General features: G+C 37.2%; 1 protein-coding gene across 1 annotated transcript; it reads right to left on the bottom strand.

The window, feature by feature from the left end:
- Positions 1–19,821: 19,821 nt before the first annotated feature.
- Positions 19,822–21,031, bottom strand: LOC126688600 (metalloendoproteinase 2-MMP-like). Its single transcript, XM_050383356.1, has one exon. The coding sequence runs from the start codon at positions 20,991–20,993 to the stop codon at positions 20,058–20,060; it is 936 nt and encodes a 311-aa protein (XP_050239313.1). The 5' UTR covers positions 20,994–21,031; the 3' UTR covers positions 19,822–20,057.
- Positions 21,032–21,747: the final 716 nt, after the last annotated feature.

Genomic DNA, 21,747 nt, shown 5'->3' with positions numbered 1-21,747 from the left:
AGCCTAATCTACCCAGTGCACCTAAGCCCTCCAAGCTTCTTGCTCCAACGAGGTGGCGCCGAACCTTTTTCTTTTCTAGCTTCCCGGATTCCGCTACTAGACCGTAGCATCAACCAATGAAGATTGGCTCCTTCCTAACTGCTTCCCAGAACTCCAACCAATTGTCTCACAGAGATGATAATGGTGAGAACCAGGTTTGGTATAATGCCTCTCAAGGATTTGACAATGGAGAGGAAGAGAGTAAGGGAATTTGAAGAGACTCTAAGGTATAGATTGTGGGTGAAGCAATCTGGTTTTTCTTTAGAGTTTCTCTCTCAAAATTCTCTCTGGAAGCTCTCTTACAATCGTGGGTTAAAGGGGTATTTATACTGGAGTGGGAGAGGAATGTGAAACGTCAGGTTTTTACAAAACAGGGGTGGCTCGCGGCTTGACCTCGCGGCTTGACCAAGTCGCGAGATCCAGTCGCGAGTTAACCGTGTGGCCAGTTGTCCTGTTTTTTCCTATAGTGCTCCAGTTAGCATGACTGGTCATCTTCCAGCATGCTTGGCACGTGTGCAGCTTCTGGCGGCTTGCAGCCGCGAGTCCACCCGCGAGTCCCAGCCGCGAGTCTCTGTTTTCTTGCACACTCTTGAGCAAACTTCACTCTATCTCACTCACTACCCTTACAACAAACCCACCTAAATACAGGGTTACTAAATGCTGAATTACAAGCAAATTTGGCATGGAATAAAGCCAATTAGATAGTTGAATAAATTCAACCTTACATGTTTTACTTTGATAATAGTTAGGTTAAATCCTTCCCAAGTTTTTTACTGGCTTGGTTTTCCTGGGTTATCATATCGTTGTTGAAAGTTCAAAAACGTGTACAAAAACACTTTTGAACGTTTAGACCCCCAAAAACCAACTTAACCAACACAAGCAATATGTCAAACAACAAGTGTGCGGAAACTTAACATATGCTATAATATGAAATTGGTTAAACAACTATCTAAGCCATAACAAAATAAATCACAGCAGATAATGTAAAGGCAGAGATAGAGAGGAAGGAAGATGCAAACACAAAGATAACACCCGATGTGTTATCGAAGAGGAAACCGAAGACCTCGGCGAAAAACCTCTCCGCCGCCCTCCAAGCGGTAATCAATCCACTAGAAAATACAGTTGGGATACAAGGACAGCAATAGACCCTCCAAGCCTAATCTACCCAGTGCACCTAATCCCTCCAAGCTTCTTGCTCCAACGAGGTTGCGCCGAACCTTTTTCTTTTCTAGCTTCCCGGATTCCGCTACTAGACCGTAGCATCAACCAATGAATATTGGCTCCTTCCTAACTACTTCCCAGAACTCCAAACGACTGTCTCACAGAGATGATAATGGTGAGAACCAGGTTTGGTATAATGCCTCTCAAGGATTTGACAATGGAAAGGAAGAGAGTGAGGGAATTTGATGAGACTCTAAGGTAGGGATTGTGTGTGAAACAATCTTGTTTTTCTTTAGGGTTTCTCTCTCAAAATTCTCTCTGGAAGCTCTCTTTCAATCGTGGGTTAAAGGGGTATTTATACTGAAGTGAAGAGGAATGTGAAACGTCAGGTTTTTCCAAAACAGGGGTGGCTCGCGGCTTGACCTCGCGGCTTGACCAAGTCGCGAGATCCAGTCGCGAGTTAACCGTATGGCCAGTTGTCCTATTTTGTCCTGTAGTGCTCCAGCTAGCATGACTGTTCATCTTCCAGCATGCTTGGCACGTGTGCAGCTTCTGGCGACTTGCAGCCGCGAGTCCACCCGCGAGTCCCAGCCGCGACACTCTGTTTTCTTGCACACTCTTGAGCAATCTTCACTCTATCTCACTCACTACCCTTACAACAATCCCACCTAAATACAGGGTTACTAAATGCTGAATTACAAGCAAATTTGGCACGGAATAAAGCCAATTAGATGGTTGAATAAATTCAACCTTACAATCTCCCCCTTTGGCTATTCCGTGACAAAACCCTAAAACAGACTCTAGACTTAACATGTGAGTTGGGAACAGTTGAACAAAACTCACTCATACCTAACTCTAGAATACACCATGATCATTGTAAGCAGAAAATTATAAATGCATATGAAACAGGCAATATGAGATCAAGCAAAGATGGAGTTAATAAACAAACCATGGCTTGATCAACCAAGTGATCACCACAAGGTAGTGATCACTATGCTCATTCACACTTGGAATGAACACAAGGACATACAAGTTAACAAGCACAAGGCAAGACACTTGTATGCTCAACACTCAACCAATGCATAGCACACAAGGCATATGCATCTAGGAACAATCCTACAAGGGCACAAGAGTGACAGTACATAAACCAAAATGCAGAACATTTAGATTAAAGTACTGATTTCAACATAGCATAAAGGCTGCACTTAAGCAAGGTACATACCATAAAGCCTACAAACTATGCATAAAATAATAACCCTAAAAGCTTACAAAAGCACATGGCTACAAACCAACAAATACCTGAATAACAGTTTTACAAAACACAACATATCAACTTAAAGAGAAAAATGAAACTTCAAAAAAATAAAGACACTCCCCCTTAGATAATGACGCTCCCCCTTAGGGTAATATCCTCCCCCTCTGAATATGCCTATATGCCTATCACTCCCCCTTTTTGTCATGGAATAGGCTAGTCATCCTCTTCTAGCTTTCGCTGAATCTGATCCAACTGAGTTTGAAGAGAAGTAAACTTCATATCCCATCGGTTGCTTTGATGGTGTAGAGAAGCAGTGAGTCCAGACATCTTTGTATTCAACTCGTGGACAGAGGAGACAATGCGATCAAGTTTCTCATCGAGGGAGAGATTGCTGAACTGAGAGTCACTGTGAGATGCAGAAGGTTCTGGTTTGGCTCTCTTCCGACTATGTCCAACACTTGCATTGTATGTACGCATGTTGATTGGACTCGGTTTGGGGATAGGAGACTCATCAGCTGTTGGATAAATTCCCTTGAGTTTCAAGATCCGTGAAATGAGACTGCAGAAAGGAATGCATATCCGAGACTCGCTTCGAAGAACCGTTTTGCGCAGAACATGAAAGATATGAGCACAAATGTCGATTTCTTCATCAGAGATTAGATCATGAAGAAACAAAGCACGTCCAAGGTTCATATACCCAGTACTTGATAAAGGGTACAAATTGTGAAACATCACAATTGTAAGTACTCTCAGTTTCGGAGAAAGGGAGGAAACACTGATGGATTTGCCATTGGGTGAGAACTCCAAGTCTTGACCAAGACTTTGTTTGAGAAGCTCCTCATCAGGACATAGATCATCATAGACTGGTGAATGTCGAAAAATGGGTCTGTTGATGTGAAGAATTTCCGCCAGGTATGTAGGAGAGACAGAAAAGCTCCTTTGCCGAACCCAACACTTAAGTTCATCTCCTTCCACAATTGCGTTAGCATAAAATTCTTTAACCAACTCTTCATACACGATATCCGGATCAGAGAGAAGGTAATTCCAATCCTTGTGTGCAAACCATTGCGGAATGTCAGTGTTATGAAGTGAGGGCAGATCCACAGCTCTCTCTAGTAATGGTGTGGCATGAAGAAAAAAATTCTCATATGACTGATAGGCTGTATATGATCTGAACTTATAGGGATCGAATCGCTGTGATGAAGAGCGAGTCACTTTCGGGAGAGGTGTGTCTTCATCAACATCAATTACGGGTTCCTTCCCTTTGGAAGAACCTCCTTTCACAACAGCCTTTTTGAATGGAGACATGACCAGTCTGTATTATAAACAAGGGAAATGACAGAACACAATCCAACAGACTATATCAGCAGTGGGTTAGTGAAAAGTTAGGAACAATGAAGAAACCCTAACAGCTGGATGAGTATGGTCAGAAAGTAGCAATGAGGGACACCAAAGGCCCAAATTAGAACTACACAGTATAGAGAGATCAAATGTAACCACATAATCAGCTGAAAAAGGACCAAAATCAACATCACATCAACAAGATACCACACAGGATCAATAGTGAAACATGATAGCAACAGCAGATCAGACAAAAATTGCTAACCCTAGCTAAGCACAGGATGAAGAACACAACCACCAACATAAACTAGCTCAAACACAGAAACATAAGCACTCAAGCGAAGCTAGAACAAAGAATAATAGTTGAGCTAAAAACCCATCACAAAATCACAAACAAATGTGAAATAGCCAGAGGGAAAACCAAAAGAACAAGCAAAATAGAGTGCAGGACAGAAAACCATACCTGTTAGGCGACGATTTTGAGCTAAAAAGAGACAAGTAAGGGAGATCGAAAATGGAGGCACAGTTATACAGGGTAAGAGCAAATGAGAAAGACAATGAACAGTCACAAAAATATCGAGGGAAAAATGAAAAGTTTAAAAACTGCCCCTGTTTATCCAAAACAAGCGATTTTCGCGACTGGAACGAGTCGCCAAAAAGTCGCCAGAGTAAGCCGCCAAAACACTAAAGAACAAAAAGTTGAAAAATTTTCTAAGTGTTTTTCGCGACTAGAAGGTCTACCCGCGAGTGAGTCGCGAGCTGAGCCGCGAAAATCTCTGAGTGAACCTCGCGACTGGACCTTCCACTCGCGAACAAGTCGCCAAAAATGACCAGCGAAGATGCGACTAAGTCTCGCGACTTGACATACCCGCGATTGAGCCGCCAAAACAGGGCAAAACTGGATTTTTGAAATTTTCAGAATTTTCAAATAAAAATACTTTCCAAAAACACCTAAAACACTCAAAAATCTTTTTGTGCTTGAATTAACAAAGATTGAGCATGTGAAAACACATTTTATCAAGTACAATCACACAAATGAATGTGGCATTTATTGAACATAAACTTGTGTGTTGTGTGTGGATATCAACAATGAGATAGTCCTTTGTCTAATGTGAAGCTTCAATGATCAATTCAACCAAGGCATACACAATTAGCACTAGATCATGTGACCAATCTCAATTATAGAAATATGAATATATGACCTCCCACACATCTTGATAACATAACTTGGAGCTTTTCATTTGACTCCACTATCAATCATAACATTTGATCTTTTTGATCTATTGAGGCAATCAACTCTCATTGGGAGAGGGATAGATAACATTTTTCTTTGAAGAACAGGCCTTTGGCCTTTTTGAATGAAATTTCACTTTTAATATAAGGTCGCTTACCCTTTTTCCTAGTCAAATACTAGAATGTGCGACAGGCTTTTGCAGCTCAATATCTCTTTTCATTTGGAGATTTACATTTGGTGAGCTCTTTTTAGCAAAACAAAAATAAAAAGTGGGAAGATATATAGACACAAGTCTATGCATGTCTCAAGATCAACATAACCATTCACTAATCATTCATGACAAGGTTGAAGATCTATTTACAACAATCACATAGATTTCAAGATTTTTCCCACAGTGATATGAGTGCATGAAAACAAGCAATGCTCGAAAATGCACAAAGGTACAAGGCAAAACAAGTTTTGAGACAAAACTCAACAAAGTCAATCAAGCTTTTTGATTTTCTAATTTTTTATGTGATTTTTGGATTTTTGACACAAGAAACAAAAATGATTGAACAAACACAAAAATAACCAGCAGTATACACAAAAGAACAAACAAACAAGAAACATGTTGCAAAAAAAATGTGTGCCCCAACACAGACAGATTTATCATATTATAAAAATGTGAAGCACACAACACACAAGAGAGTCAAGGAATTGTACCGACACCAATGGTCTTACGGAGTGATTCAAACCGTGGACCATCGAGAGGCTTGGTGAAGATATCCGCCTTTTGATTGTCGGTGTGTATGAACTCAAGACACACAACTCTTTCCTCTACCAAATCTCGAATGAAATGGTAACGTATCTCTATGTGTTTGGATTTTGAATGCTGAACAGGATTTTTGGAAAGATTAATGGCACTGGTGTTGTCACAGAAGACACACATCGTTTCTTGAGGAATTCCATAGTCATGAAGTAATTTCTTCATCCAAAGAAGCTGAGTGCAGCAACTTCCAGAAGCGATGTATTCTGCTTCTGCAGTAGATAGAGACACTGAATTCTGCTTCTTGCTCATCCACGAAACAAGATTGTTACCAAGATAAAAACAGCCACCTGAAGTGCTTTTCCGATCATCTACACTGCCAGCCCAGTCAGCATTCGAATACCCAGCAAGACACGCATTTGAGTCTTTTGAATACCACAAACCATAGTTTGCAGTACCATTCACATATCGAATGATTCGCTTAGCAGCAGTCAGATGAGATTCCTTCGGATTAGCTTGGTACCTGGCGCAAACGCCCACACTGAAAGCAAAGTCCGGTCTACTTGCTGTAAGGTAGAGCAAACTTCCTATGATGCTCCTATACAATGTAGGACTTACTTCAACTCCTGATGAATCCACATTCAGTTTAGTGGAAGAGCTCATGGGAGTGGAGGCATGTTTTTTGGAGTCTAGGCCAAACTTCTTGACAATATTTCTGGCATACTTCTCTTGAGATACAAATATACCCTCCTTCTGTTGTTTGACTTGAAGACCCAAAAAGAATGTGAGCTCCCCCACCATGCTCATCTCAAACTCCTTCTTCATCTCCTCAGAAAATTCAGTAGCACGATCTTCGATAGTTGCTCCAAACACTATGTCATCAACATAGACTTGTGCCACAAGGAGATAATCTTCATCATTTTTGACAAATAGAGTTCGATCGGCGTACCCTCTCTTGAAACCTTTATCTAGAAGATAATGTGTAAGACGATTGTACCAGGCTCTAGGCGCTTGTTTTAAACCATATAGTGCTTTCTTCAATCTTAATACATGATCTGGAAAATGAGGATCCTCAAATCCTTTTGGTTGCTCAACAAAAACCTCTTCATTTAGATATCCATTCAGAAAAGCACACTTAACATCCATTTGATAAAGTTTGAACTTCAAAGTGCACGCAATGGACATGAGGATTCGAATGGATTCGAGTCTTGCCACCTGAGCAAATGATTCATCAAAATCCACCCCTTCTACTTGTGTGTATCCTTGAGCCACCAACCGAGACTTGTTTCGAATTATCTCTCCATCTTCATCAGTTTTGTTTTTAAAAATCCACTTTGTGCCTATAACATGAACGTTCTCAGGCCGTGGAGCAAGTTCCCACACGTCATTCCTCACAAACTGATTCAGCTCTTCATGCATTGACTCAACCCAATTCTCATCTTGAAGAGCCTCTTCAACCCTTTTTATGAACAGCACATCTTTCAACAGAGGCAAACCGGGTATCTCAATGGTTCCTTTGCCTAGGACTTGAGCATGGCTTCCATCCCCAAAGGTCACATAGTCACCTACCTTTTCTTTGAGTGACTTAAACAGTGACTTATCCCCTGTCATATGGCGAGAACACCCACTATCAAGATACCACAAACATGCATTAAACACCTTTAATGAGGTATGCACAAATAGGTTCACATGTGACAGACAATCTTGACCTTCAAACACAAACTCATCATCAGGTTTCATGCTACTTTTAGATTGATTTTTCATTTTCAGATTCTCAATCATCTCACACAACATTCTATTCTTTCTTTTATATTTCTTAATCAATGATTTTGATTCAGATATGCTACTGTGTAAGACAAGATTCTGATTCTCAAGATATTTTAGCATGTGAACAAAAACTCTAGCATGTTTCTTAGTTTTTAATAACTCTACAAGATCATCAGTAAGACACCTTTCAGACATATGCATAGAGACATTTTCACAAACACTTGAGCTACAATTCATCATGGTATAAATGAAAACAACAACCACAGCTCAGGGGTCTAGGATCACACTGAGGTAATAAAACCAACAGCAGTGTACCCGCTCTGATACCAATTGAAAGTTCAAAAACGTGTACAAAAACACTTTTGAACGTTTAGACCCCCAAAAACCAACTTAACCAACACAAGCAATATGTCAAACAACAAGTGTGCGGAAACTTAACATATGCTATAATATGAAATTGGTTAAACAACTATCTAAGCCATAACAAAATAAATCACAGCAGATAATGTAAAGGCAGAGATAGAGAGGAAGGAAGATGCAAACACAAAGATAACACCCGATGTGTTATCGAAGAGGAAACCGAAGACCTCGGCGAAAAACCTCTCCGCCGCCCTCCAAGCGGTAATCAATCCACTAGAAAATACAGTTGGGATACAAGGACAGCAATAGACCCTCCAAGCCTAATCTACCCAGTGCACCTAAGCCCTCCAAGCTTCTTGCTCCAACGAGGTTGCGCCGAACCTTTTTCTTTTCTAGCTTCCCGGATTCCGCTACTAGACCGTAGCATCAACCAATGAATATTGGCTCCTTCCTAACTGCTTCCCAGAACTCCAAAGGACTGTCTCACTGAGATGATAATGGTGAGAACCAGGTTTGGTATAATGCCTCTCAAGGATTTGACAATGGAGAGGAAGAGAGTGAGGGAATTTGATGAGACTCTAAGGTAGGGATTGTGTGTGAAACAATCTTGTTTTTCTTTAGGGTTTCTCTCTCAAAATTCTCTCTGGAAGCTCTCTTTCAATCGTGGGTTAAAGGGGTATTTATACTGAAGTGGAGAGGAATGTGAAACGTCAGGTTTTTCCAAAACAGGGGTGGCTCGCGGCTTGACCTCGCGGCTTGACCAAGTCACGAGATCCAGTCGCGAGTTAACCGTATGGCCAGTTGTCCTGTTTTGTCCTGTAGTGCTCCAGCTAGCATGACTGTTCATCTTCCAGCATGCTTGGCACGTGTGCAGCTTCTGGCGACTTGCAGCCGCGAGTCCACCCGCGAGTCCCAGCCGCGACACTCTGTTTTCTTGCACACTCTTGAGCAATCTTCACTCTATCTCACTCACTACCCTTACAACAATCCCACCTAAATACAGGGTTACTAAATGCTGAATTACAAGCAAATTTGGCACGGAATAAAGCCAATTAGATGGTTGAATAAATTCAACCTTACAGTTGTGTTCTTTATTTTCCACACTGTTTCAATGATATGATTTATTTGTGTTAACCTAGATCTGTTTGTGTTTAAGGGGTCTAAAAACGTACAAGTGGTATCAGAGCGGGTTAACTCTAGTATTTAGATCCTTTGATCTAAGAGTTGATCCTTGACCCCTGTTGTCATGGAACATGGTCACTTTCTTGTGATCTCACCTCACTTTGACAGGAACAACTATGCCTACTGGAAAGTAAGGAAGAAAACATTCCTGAAATCTATTGATGAGAGAGTTTGGAATTCCGTCGAATATGGATGGGAGAAGCCCACTACTCCAGTTAGTGAGTGGCAAACTTTTCAGAAAGAAGCAGCCGCTTTTAATAGCAAAGCCATAAATGTTGATTTTAATATTGTTTCTATGGAGGAATTCAAGAGTGTCTCTAATGTTGAGGTTACTCATACTACATGGAATATTCTCCAAACTGTCCATGAAGGCACAAAGGCAGTTAAGATTAACAAACTGCAACAGCTAACTACTAGATTTGAGAGTATTAGAATGTCTAATAATGAATGTTTTGATGAATTCTATGCTAAATTGAATGATATTGTTAACTCTACTTATAATTTGGGTGAAATCTATGATCAACCTAAGATTGTTAGGAAGATACTTAGATCTTTGACTGAGGATTTTAGATCCAAAGTGGCAGCCATCACTAAAAGCAAAGATATGGACTCCATCCCTGTTGATGAACTTGTAAGATCTCTTCAGTCTTATGAGTTGGACCTACCTAAGACAAAAAAATTCAAATCAATGGCTCTTAAGTCTGTTGATGATGTTGATAGGAATGGATTTGATGATGAGCTCTCTACTACAAAGATTGCATATCTTGCCAAGAATTTTAGAAACTTTCTTAAGAACAATAACTAAAGGGCAAGAGGTAAAAACAATGCTGAACCTAGAAATTTTAGGAGGAATGACCCCACTAAGGTGAATAATACTGAAAAACCTAAAGAGAAAGTAGATCAAACCTTTAATAATTCTATAGGTCAACAATGTTTTGGTTGTCAAGGGTATGGTCATGTGAAATCAAGAATGTCCTACATTCTTGAGATCAAAGGGTAAGGCTATGGCTGTAACCCTTAGTGATGGTGAAGTTTCTGATAATGAGTCTGGTAGTGATGAGGATGGAAACTTCATTGCTTTCACAGCTACTGCTGTAGTTGATGAAAGTGTTGTGGTTGATGAGAACCCTTCTGATGGGGAACTCTCTGAGAATGCTGATTTGCAAGAAGCCTATAATAAGCTTTGCAAGGTTACTGCAAAGGATGCCATGAATGTTGATTTAGACTTACAGAAAATTGTTTCTCTTGAACTTGATAAGAAGAATTTGCTCTTGAAATAGTTTGATGCTAATGAATTGCTTGATAAGGTGAAGATTGAGAAAATGTTGTTGCTTGACAAAGTTAAAAATTTGGAACTTGAATTATCTGTTGCTAGAAAACAAAAAAATAGGTCTACTAGTTCTAAACTTGAACACATGTTGAGTATTCAAAAGTCTCCATTAGACAAAACTAATCTAGGTTTTGAAGATAGCATCTCTGTACCTAAGAATCATTCCACAAACATTGTTTCTTCTTCTAAGCCTCCCGTGAGTGAGATTGTCAAACCAGCAAAAGTTACACCTCCTAGGAAGATTAGGGCTGATCTCAAAGAGTCTAAACCTAAGACTCCTAACCCTCCTAAGGACAAGTTGCATGATAGACCTGTATGGGTTTGTCATTTTTGTCGAAAGTCTGGGCACATTCGTCCAAACTGTTTTAAGTTGCAAGCTACTAAGCGAGCAAATAAGCCAAAAGTACCTGTGCCTCAAGCACAAGATCCTACGGTACTTATTGGTGAATTGGTAAAGGCTTTAAACCTTTATTCCAATCCAGGAGTTGCTTAGCATTCTAATATGAATAATAACTCCAATGCAAAAGTTGCATCTAAAAAGTTTTGGATGCAAAAAGCTCGATCTAATTGAGTCTTTCTGACAAGGTCCTTGTGCTTTATCTCTCTATTCTTTGTGACCATTCCTCTTTGTTATTTTGCTTTCTATGTTTTCTTCTAGGATTTGCATTGCATAACATTCATGCATTCCATACTAGGTTGTCTTTATTATTCCTTTTTATAATAATAATAAAAAATAGGAAAAGGGAAGAAAAATGTGTTTTTGCGTTATTTTTCTTAGATTTTAAATTAAGGTTGGTCATATTATCTTTACATAACATGTTTATGTACCTTGTTTAGCTTGGATGAGCTTATTTTATTGCACTTTACTAGTTTGAGCTTTGTAGTGCATGTTGTGTGGGAGTTGTTTATAGTTTTTGATCACATGATCTTGATTTTGAAGTCACATGCCTTTGATTGTTGGACTTGAACTTAATGAGAAAGGCTTAAATAACCATCTCACCACTGTTTACTAGCCAATCATGAACACCTTAGTGCATATCATAAGATTTTGTGCTCAAAAAATTGTAGCACATGCACAAAAAGAATATAAGGTGTAGCCTCGGATTAAATGCTAAAATTGGTGTGTACATTATTGGGCTATAATTACTTCACAATCAAATAAAATTGGTGTGTACATTATCTTGGCTATTTTAATAAGTTTCAAATCAAATAAAATTGGTATGTTCATTATGAGGCAAATCAAGAAACTTACATAATTGCAAGCTTTTATTCTAGGAGATGTGAGAGTTATATGATGTACCTCTTTAGGTGATAGTCTCTTTCAAATTTATGTGATGAATTTTGTAGAAATTGTGATTGATCACTATTTACTTATCACCTCACATGTATCTCAAGTTTTTGCTAGTTGCACACACTACGTAAGTTACTCTTTGCTAAACTTGGTACATTATATTGTGTGATCTTGTTGTGGTCATCCAAGATTAAAAGTTCCTTGATTTTAATGTAAAATGTGTTTAAAGTTTGAGATTTGAGGACAAATTAATTGAAAATCTTGTTTTTGGAAGATCTGGATTAAATTCAAGGGTTTTTGAAAAACTTTTTATCTCATACTCATGCATTTTATTTATAAAACATTGTACTTTGAGGAGTTTCTGCATTAAAATGCTCTATTTTTCAAAATTTTGATTTTTCCATATTTTCAATTGATCGAACCTGTTGCTCGATCGATCGAAATTGCGATTAAAAATTTGGTTTGAATCTGCCTGGCTCGATCGCTGCTCGATTGATGCTGGATTGATCGAATGTGATTTTCGATCAATCGAACCTATTTTTTGACCGAACGAAAATCATTCAGAGAGTTTTTTAAAAACATAAGCTTTTCACATGTTCTTCACTATTTCAAAACTTCTCAAAAAGCTTTTTGGCTCTCTCTCTTCGACTGATTCAAGTCAAGCAAATTTTTGTCGTTTTCCCTCAATTTTTTCTCAAGGTTTTTGTCGTCTAGCACTGGTAAGACCTTTTTAGCCTTTCCTTTTTAGTTTAATTTCATTTTTCATGCATTTAAGGGAAAATTTCGAACCTATAGGAATTTGGGGTTTTTTATTTTTGAGATGTTTTTTGTCCAAATTGATCAATGGGTTTTTGTTCTAAAATGATGAAAACAGGTTTTTAATGGTTTAATTTGATCAATTTGATGAATTGGGAAGTTTTGAAATTCTAGGGCTTGAAACAACCCAAATTGGGGATTTTGTTCAATTAAGCTTAATATGGTGAAATTGGCTTGTGTTATTGATTCATTTTGTCATTATATACTGCTATCTAACTTGAATAATGATAAATGGATCAATTTGTTGGTTTTTTTTTTTTTTTTTTAAGTGGGTTTTCAAAATTTGGGGGTTTTGTTATAAACTCTATGTTCAAGCCAATTCTTTGTTTTTAAAGTCTAATTGAGCTATTCTCAATGCATTAGAGCATGCATTATGTGGTTATTCTGTTCATGCATCATATAGATTGTTCGTTTCTATTTGTTTTGTTCTCTAACCATGTCTGATGCAGTCTGCCCTTGGTTTTTTCTTTTTTTCTTTTGTCTCTTTTCTGTCTACCCTTTCCAATCCTTAGCATTATGGTTAGGAAGACTAGATCCCATAGGACATCCACCTCCTCTTCTACTCCAGCTTTTGATAGTGAGAGATTTCTCAATGAGAAAAACCAGGAGACATGAGAAGTTGAACATTCTTAGATCTGTGTGGGCTAAGAGAAAAGTTGTTTTAGATGAGCTTGACCCGGAAATTAGGAGAAATTTTGAGCATAGGGGCTTATTGCCTTTGATGGATATAGACCATCGTCCTCCTACTACCTTGATTAGAGAGTTCTTCTCAAACCTCTTTGTCCACTCCAATGATTCCAACACTCAGTTTGTGAAAAGTTGGATACGGGGTGAAGAGTATGTCATTACTCCTCCAGTAGTGGCCTCTGCTCTTGGGGTGCCTAAGGTACAGCAGCCTGTGTATCCTTATGATAAGTCACCTCCACTTGATGACATTATGTCATATCTGACTGGTACTTCCATTCAGTGGGGTACTGATCCTCAAATCACTTCTCATGAGTTGACCGAAATTCATTACTTGTTTTTTCAGATTTCTTGTCATTCTCTCTGGCCCATCTCTCACTTGCACACCATTCCTATCGAGAGATGTGAATTTTTGTATGCCCTTGTCACTGATGCTCCTATAAGTTTTCCTCATCTTTTCATTTGATCCTTGGTTGAGGTTCATAGGAGTAGTTCTTCTGCTCATGCTCTTTTCTTCCCAGTTTTTATTCATCGGATTTTATTGCATTTAGGTTTAAATGTGTTTCTTGCTTCTGAGCCTGTACACATTATAGCTCCTATAGGTGCCACATTCCTTAAGCAGAGAGCTACTCATATGCGAGCTAGCTCTAAATGCCCTAGAGTTGAGTCTTCTTTGGGTGTTGCACCTCCTCCTCCTCCTTCTTCAGGTGATCCGACTACTGATGAGTATGTTGATCCGACTACTGCTACTGCTCCTCCACCTTCTACTTCAGATGATTCTAGCATTTGTCGTATGTTGGACACTGTCATGACCGTTCAAGCGGCTCATGGTCAACTTTTGGTGGACGTACTCACGGAGCTTCAAGCTTTGCATGCAGATTTAGCGAGCTTTAGACGGTCACCTCCGCCACCTCCTTTTGATGATGAGTCTTGATTTCCCTTTGGCAATTCATCACAAAAAGGGAGATTACATATGGATGGAGATAGGGGGAAGATATATATATATATATATATATATTTTTTTTTTTTTTTGAGCTTTGGAGCTTTAGATTGTATCTAGGTGCTTCACTTTGTACTTACTTTTTTGACTCATGATGTATTTATTTTGATGTCTTTATTTTTTTATGAGTTGTATATGATAGGGGGAGACATTATGTCTTATTTCTGTTTCTTGTTTCACATTGTGCTACATTGGCTATTGATTTATATTTATGAGGTTATTCATGATATATGTTTTTTATTTTATGTTATGTGAAATCAAGAATTTATTTTGTTTTACTTGTATTTTCCACACATGAGTTTATGTGTTTGTTGAGTGTTTCAGGAATATACAGGTTGATTCAGTCGTGCTGCTGTCTACACTTGCAACTGATAGATAGTAGTTAGGCTAAATTGTTTTTGGTTGGGCAATTATATTGTAATGGGCTGTTTTTGTAACTTTGAGCATTTTATTTTATTTTGTGTTTTGTCACGGATTGCCAAAGGAGGAGTTTGTTAGGTTCTAAGGATTTAGGATCTAAATGTATTAGAACTTCAATGTGTAATGTTAACAAACCATGATCAAAACTTAGAGTCTAGAATTAAGTTGCTCAAAGTATGTTTATTGTAAAGTTGGAATCAAGTAATTGTAGAAAATTACTGTTCACTTTCTGCAAGGCTCGATCGATCGAAAATTAGACTCAATCGATCGAAGCTCGTGTAGATTGTTTTTCTGCAGATTTTTCCAACTCAGCCCAAGCCCATATGACGTGTAGGATTTTATATTTTGCCTTAAGTATAAAAGGAAAAACCCTAGCCACGTTTTATTATTGTTGTTTATGCTGTGTGTATGAATCTCTTGTGAGATCTAGAGGTGTTTGCAATCATACATACTTAGGATTATCAAGATTAAGATTGATGTCGAGAGCTTGGTGATCGTTTCAATTGCTGCATAAAGAGCCTAAAGAGAAACAGAAATGGGAGTACTTGTGGTTGCTGTGAATCCAAGAAAGAAGTAGTCTATGGACTCGAAGCTGTCACGTGGTCATGGTAGTAAGTTTTCTACTCGAGGTAGCAATAGGATGTTAATGGTCTAAGTCGCTATTGTAAAACTTCAATTCTTTCATAGTGGATCTGTTTTACTTTGAGGATTGCTAGGTTAAATCCTCCCCAGGTTTTTTACCAATTTGGTTTTCCTAGGTTATCATATCATTGTGTTCTTTATTTTCCGCACTGTTTCAATGATATGATTTATTTGTATTAACCTAGATCTGTATAATTTACCTATGTTAATCACTTGGCTAAATAACTAGGTTAATTTGTTTGTGTTTAAGGGGTCTAAAAACGTACAAAGGTGATACGTAGATAGTAATCAATCACAATTTCTACAAAATTCATCACATAAGTTTGAAAGAGACTATCACCTAAAGAGCTACATCATATAACTCTCACATCTCCTAGAAAACAAGCTTGCAATCATGGATATTTCTTGTTTTGCCTCATAATGTACACACCAATTTTATTTCATTGTGAATTTATTGTAGCCCAATAATATACACACCAATTTTAGCATTAATCTAAGGCTACACTTTATGTTCTTTTTGTGCATGTGCTACACTTTCTCGAGCATAAATCTTATGATATGCACTAAGGTGTTCATGATTAGCTAGTAAACAGTGGTGAGATGGTTATTTATGCCTTTATCTTAAGATTTTTTAGTCCTTACAATCAAAAGCATGCGACTTTAAAATTAAGATCATGTGATCAAAAACTATAAACAATTCCCACACAACATGCACTATATAGCCAAAACTAGCAAAGTACAGTAAAATAAGTTCATCCAAGCTAAACAAGGTACATAAGCATGTTATGTAAAGATAATATGGCCAGCCTTGATTACAAGTCCAAGAGAAATAATGCAAAACACATTTTTCCTTCCTTTCTCCTTTTTTTTTTTTTTTTTAATTTATAAAAGGAATAACAAAAACAACCTATCATGAAATGCATGAATGTTATGCAATGCAAATCCTAAAAACAAAAACCAAAACAACAAAAAGATAATGGTCACACAGAATATAGATATGAAGAACAAGGACCATGTCAGAAAAACTCAATTAGATTGAGCTTTTTGCATCCAAAACCTTTTAGATGTAACTCTTGCATTGAATTTATTATTCATATTAGAATGATGAGCAACTCCAGGATTGGAATAAAGGTTCAACGCCTTTACCAACTCACCAATAAGTACCATAGGATCTTGTACTTGAGGCGCAGGTACTTTTGGCTTAAAGCAGTATAGCACACAAAATTATCATCACAAGGACCATGTCAAAGAAATTCAATTAGATTGAGCTTTTTGCATCCAAAACCTTTTAGATGTAACTCTTGCATTGAAGTTATTATTCATATTAGAATGATGAGCAACTCTAGGATTGGAATAAAGGTTTAACGCCTTTACCAACTCACCAATAAGTACCATAGGGTCTTGTGCTTGAGGCACAGGTACTTTTGGCTTAAAGCAGTATAGCACATAAAATTATCATCACATGTAATTATACCAAGATACTCAAGGAAAGACTTAACACATGCAACAAGAGACACAAACCAAAAATAGACAAGTTGGAGTTTTAGCGATAAGAACTTCAAAGAATCTATGACAACAGGGGTCAAGGATCTAAATACAAGAGCTAACCTGTTCTGATACCACTTATACGTTTTTAAACCCCTTAAAACACAAGTTGATTAACCAAGCTATTTAGCCAAGTGATTACATAAATAAATTATTCAAATATAGTTTAACACATTCAAATCATATCTTGTAAATAATGCGAAAATATAAAGAACACATGATAAGGTAACCCAGTAAAACCAAACCGGTAAAAAACTTGGAAATGATTTAACCTAACTATCCTGAAGGTAAAATAGATCCACTATGAAAGAATTGAAGTTTCTACAATAGAACTTAGACCACTAACATCCTATTACTACCTCGTGTAGAAAACTTACTGCCACGACCACATGACAACTCCGAGTCCACGGACTACTTCTTTCTTTGATCCATTGCAACCACAAGCACTCCCACTTGTGACCTTGAGACTTCACTTAAAGGTTTCAAATATTCTTTAAATTCTTTATGCAGCAACTGAAGCGATCACCAAGTTCTTTACATAATCTTGATCTTGATAACCCTAAATGTTTATGAAGGTAAACACATCTAGATCTCACAAGAGATTCAACACAGAGCACATCAAAGACTTCTAAAACGTAGCTAGGATTTTTCTTTTTATACTTGGAGTAAAAAATAAAACTCAACACGTTAGACCAGGCTTGGCCTGAGTTGGAAATTCTGCAAAAAAAAATAATCTGCACAAGGATCGATCAATCGAGTCTAATTTTTTATCGATCAAGCCTTGTAGATTTAGTCCAATAAATCCTGCATTCACTCGATTCCAACTTTACAAATAAATACACTTTGAGCAGCCCAAATCTAAACTCTAAGTTTTGATCATGGTTTGCCAACACATTACAAATTGAAGTTCTAATACATTTAGTTCCTAAAGTCTTAGAACCTAACATGAATTCTTTGAAATTGAAATTCCCAGCGTGTAACTTTAGACAGAGAGATGTGGAAAATAAATTAGTTTTTATTTTAATTGATTTGAAGAAGGTATTTTAGTCTTTTAAGTTTGTTACACCTAAGCAAAAAATATGTGCTTGTCATATGCAATAGAATTATGTCAAACATAATAGAAAAAGTAATACTGGAGTGCAAAGTGTAATAAGTGTGATAGTTTAGAGTGCAAAGTGTGCATTCGGATAATTTAGGATGCAAAATGTAATCTGGTGCATAGTTAAAGGTGATAAAATGTAATTTCCCCTAATTTTAAAGTTTTAAACAAACTCAACTTTTACTTTTAAAAAAGACACTAACAAGACAAACTTAATTATTAACTTTAAACAAATTTCAAATCCTATTTGCACAAAAAGACAAAATTCAATTCATAGAGCATAACACATGGTTGGATATCAAGTTATCAATCCACCACTAGTCACTTCTACTATTTTTTTTTTTTTTAAGTTATTGTTTAAGTCTCTTAAAAGAGAAAGAACTCTCTGTCTCTCTTTGTCTTTTATTTCAGACAGTTTAAGAGACTCTTTTTTTTGCTCGTTGCTCACTTGCTCATATGAGAGAGAGAGAGATACTAGATTTGGTGAGTCTGGGCTAGGGGCAGGGTTCGCTGCTCTGCTGCTGCCATGTTGTTGCTGCCTCTCCCTTCACTGTTTCAGTTTAGCCATTCAACCTCTGAGTCTCTTGGTTAGGCTTAGGGTTTTGTTTATCTGTGTGGTTTTTTTTTTTTTTTTTTTTTTTTTTTTTTTTTTTTTTTTTTTTCTCCTTAGCTAGAAAGATATGTGGCCATGAAACAGAGATTAAGCAATACAAAATTGATTGGAAATGATAGATTAGTTTTGTTTTAAAATTTTGAAAGGTCGGCTTTTTTTTTTTTTTTTTTTTTATAGAATTTGGTTGATTGGGTTAAATTTTCTTTAGCTTTGATATTTATGATTTTTGTTGTTGTGCTAAATTTTTTGGGCTTGCTAAATTTTCTTTTAGGTTAGATCCATAAATTGTTTTCTGTTGCCTTTTAGAGTGCCAATAATATTGTTAAGAGGGATAAGTGTAATTTTATTGAACTAAATTGGTAAAATTAATACATAAATATATATATATATATATATGAATTTTTTTTTTTTAATTTTGGTGGGGGGGGGGGGGGGGGGGGGCACTGCCCCCCGCGTCTAACAATAGCTCCATCCCTGGTTCGTGTCATATTCAGGCTGACATGATTGACCCATTTAATAAACGAGTTAAGTTAGTGCCCATCACATAGAACCTGTTTGACCCGTTTAATTAAATGACATTTTACCAATGTACCCTTCAAACACTAAATTTATAAACTTATTAGCTGTTGTAGTTTATTTTCTTTGACACATTATGATTGATTATTTGTGATGCAGTTACTTGTTAGTTCTGAATTTTATATTAAAAATATTTTTTTTATTTGGTTTTTCATAATTCATATCAATTTGGTTAATACTAATTTTTTTTTTTTAAGATAAAATCTGATAAACAAGTCGATATGACTGACCCGTTTAATAGATGGTTTGTGTTAGGATTAAAGAATCTTGACCTGTTTAATAAATATGCCAAGTTAGTGTTGACCTATAAAGTCGAAAACTTATGAGTCAACACAACACTCGAATACGAATTGCCACGACCACCTATATATTAGGATACTTTCAAATTGTTCCCATGTTTCCTTAGTGGTCAAGTTAGTCCTCATATTTTTAAACTTGCAGTCAAGCTGGCATTTTTTTGTTATTGAAATGATGACATGAACTAAAGTGACTGCAAGTTAAAAAAATAGGAGGACCAACTAAACTGTGAGAAAACACGAAATCAATTTGAAAGTACCCCAAAATATAGGAACAAAAAAGATATTTATGCTTTTTTGTTTTCTAAGTTATGTGGTGGAACGTGTGTGAGCTGGCAGCAGCACCAGGTAGACCTCGTTGTAAATTGTTTCAAAATGTGTTATGTCACTAGCTTTAGTGTTCTAAGAAATGCGTAGTTAATATAAAAAAAATGAAGAATTACTATTACAACATGAAGAAAAATATAAACAACCGTTAATTTCTCCTGTGAGTACGTAAAAACTTTATTTTGTCTCTTGCACCCAATCTCAGTCCCTTTTTCATAATATATGGCCCAATAATCCTAGTGTCGTGCATGCATTGCACTTTAATTTAATAGTACATGACAAATGTCTTATTCTCTCCAACCACTAAAATTGAAGATTTCAAATCCTTGCACTTTCAAAAATTATATAAGGCTTTAATGCCGTCAATATCATCCTTATGCAAACCTTGGATCACTCCTGAACGTACTTTAGGCCACATGATGGCCCCTTCAATTGAGCTATGCTCAAGCCCAAGAAGGTGCCCAATTTCATGCAAGGCAACCGTCTCGTAGCTAACAACACCTGGAGTTGCTTCGACACTCCATTGTTCATCTGCATCATAATGGAATCTCCCATCAGTTGGTGAGAAAGCATGGGCGATGCTCCCACCAGCTCCATTGAAAGGATAGCCGTCTCCGTGATCCCCCTTATGGAAACTAATTTTGAGATCTGCATTTGTGTAATCTTGAGTTCGCGAGAAAGTGAAGTGTGTGTTGGCAGTCCATGTTTGGAAAGCTTGTGCAACGGGGTTCATGGCTTCAACAGGGGTGCTAGGGAGAAATCCATAGGTGAGGTGGTACTTAGAAGCTGGCCACTTGGGATTTCCTTGGAAGAAAGAATAGTGAGAGACGGTCCGAAAAGAACCATGGTGGTGGTGATGTTTCCTCTTGCTTGAGTGCATCCAATTCGTCCCGTTGGCGATATCTGCCACCCCACAACGAGGCATCATCATTGATGATACTGTTTTGGCATCCATAGTCCCAGTGGCGTTGAGATGGTAGTTTAGTTGGTAAGTTTTAATGGCGGATTCCAAGAATTCATCGAAATCATCACCATTGGTATGAGTTTGATTTTTGGACTGGCTATAGCTCAAGTAACCAAAATTTTCAAGGTAGGCTTTGAGGTTATGGATACCTTTGACCTTGTCTCCCTTATGACATCCCTGAAGGTGTTTGAGAAACTCAAAGGGTGACAATTTCTTTTCATGGGAATTTTGTGAAGTTGCATGAGAATGGAGAGGAAGGAGGAGGAGAAGCAGGAGAGTGAATGAAAATAGAGAAAAGGAAGCCATAACTGAGAAAGTATGAAGTTAGGCTAGAACTTTTTTTTTTTTTTTTTTTTTTTTTGGGAGAAAAAAAAGTTAGGGTAGAACTTAATGCTGCAAAAGTGTTATAGTTTGGTTACTATTTATAGATTATGAGGTAAAGTCTATAACTTACGTTATGTAAGTCATCTGTAAAGCTGGCTGACAATTCTTTTGCCAAGTCTTTAAGCTTTTTTGAGAAGGTTCTTTAGCCAAGTCAGTGGTATGTGTGTACATTCATACATTGTATATGGCTATTTTTTTTTTTCTTTCTGAAAATTAATGTACATGACTTTTAAGTTTTACCATATTAGAGTACACGTTATTCAGCATTAGATTATAGACCGATTCTCCACGCGAATATAAGTTAACGAGCATTACATACATGACTTTAAGTTTTACCATATGAGAGTATACGTTATTCAGCATTAGATTATAGACCGATTCTCCACGCGAATATATGTTAATGAGTATGAGAATATTAAAAGGAAACCAGGAGTTTAGCAAAAAATTTAAAAAAATGGAGACCAGGAGACTTATTCTTTACTTTGATCTTAATGTAATACTCTTGGTCTTACCTCTTTTCTTATTTACATGATAGTTTCCAAATTTGCATCTCAAAAAATAAAAAGGAAAAATTACATTTCAAATTTTCCACCTTAAACTATAGTTCATATTACACTTTGCTATTTTTTGTACCATAAACTATAACCCTTATTACACTTTGTACCCTGATGTTAAG

This window comes from Quercus robur, chromosome 6, assembly GCF_932294415.1.
Source record: "Quercus robur chromosome 6, dhQueRobu3.1, whole genome shotgun sequence".
In the NCBI taxonomy this organism is placed as follows: domain Eukaryota; kingdom Viridiplantae; phylum Streptophyta; class Magnoliopsida; order Fagales; family Fagaceae; genus Quercus; species Quercus robur.
The sequence above is the reverse complement of the archived record's forward strand: the minus strand, read 5'-3'. Positions and strand labels throughout refer to the sequence as shown.

Bases quoted from the DNA above. Each gene is read 5' to 3' on its own strand.
- LOC126688600 (XM_050383356.1), bottom strand. From the start codon at position 20,993: ATGGCTTCCTTTTCTCTATTTTCATTCACTCTCCTGCTTCTCCTCCTC.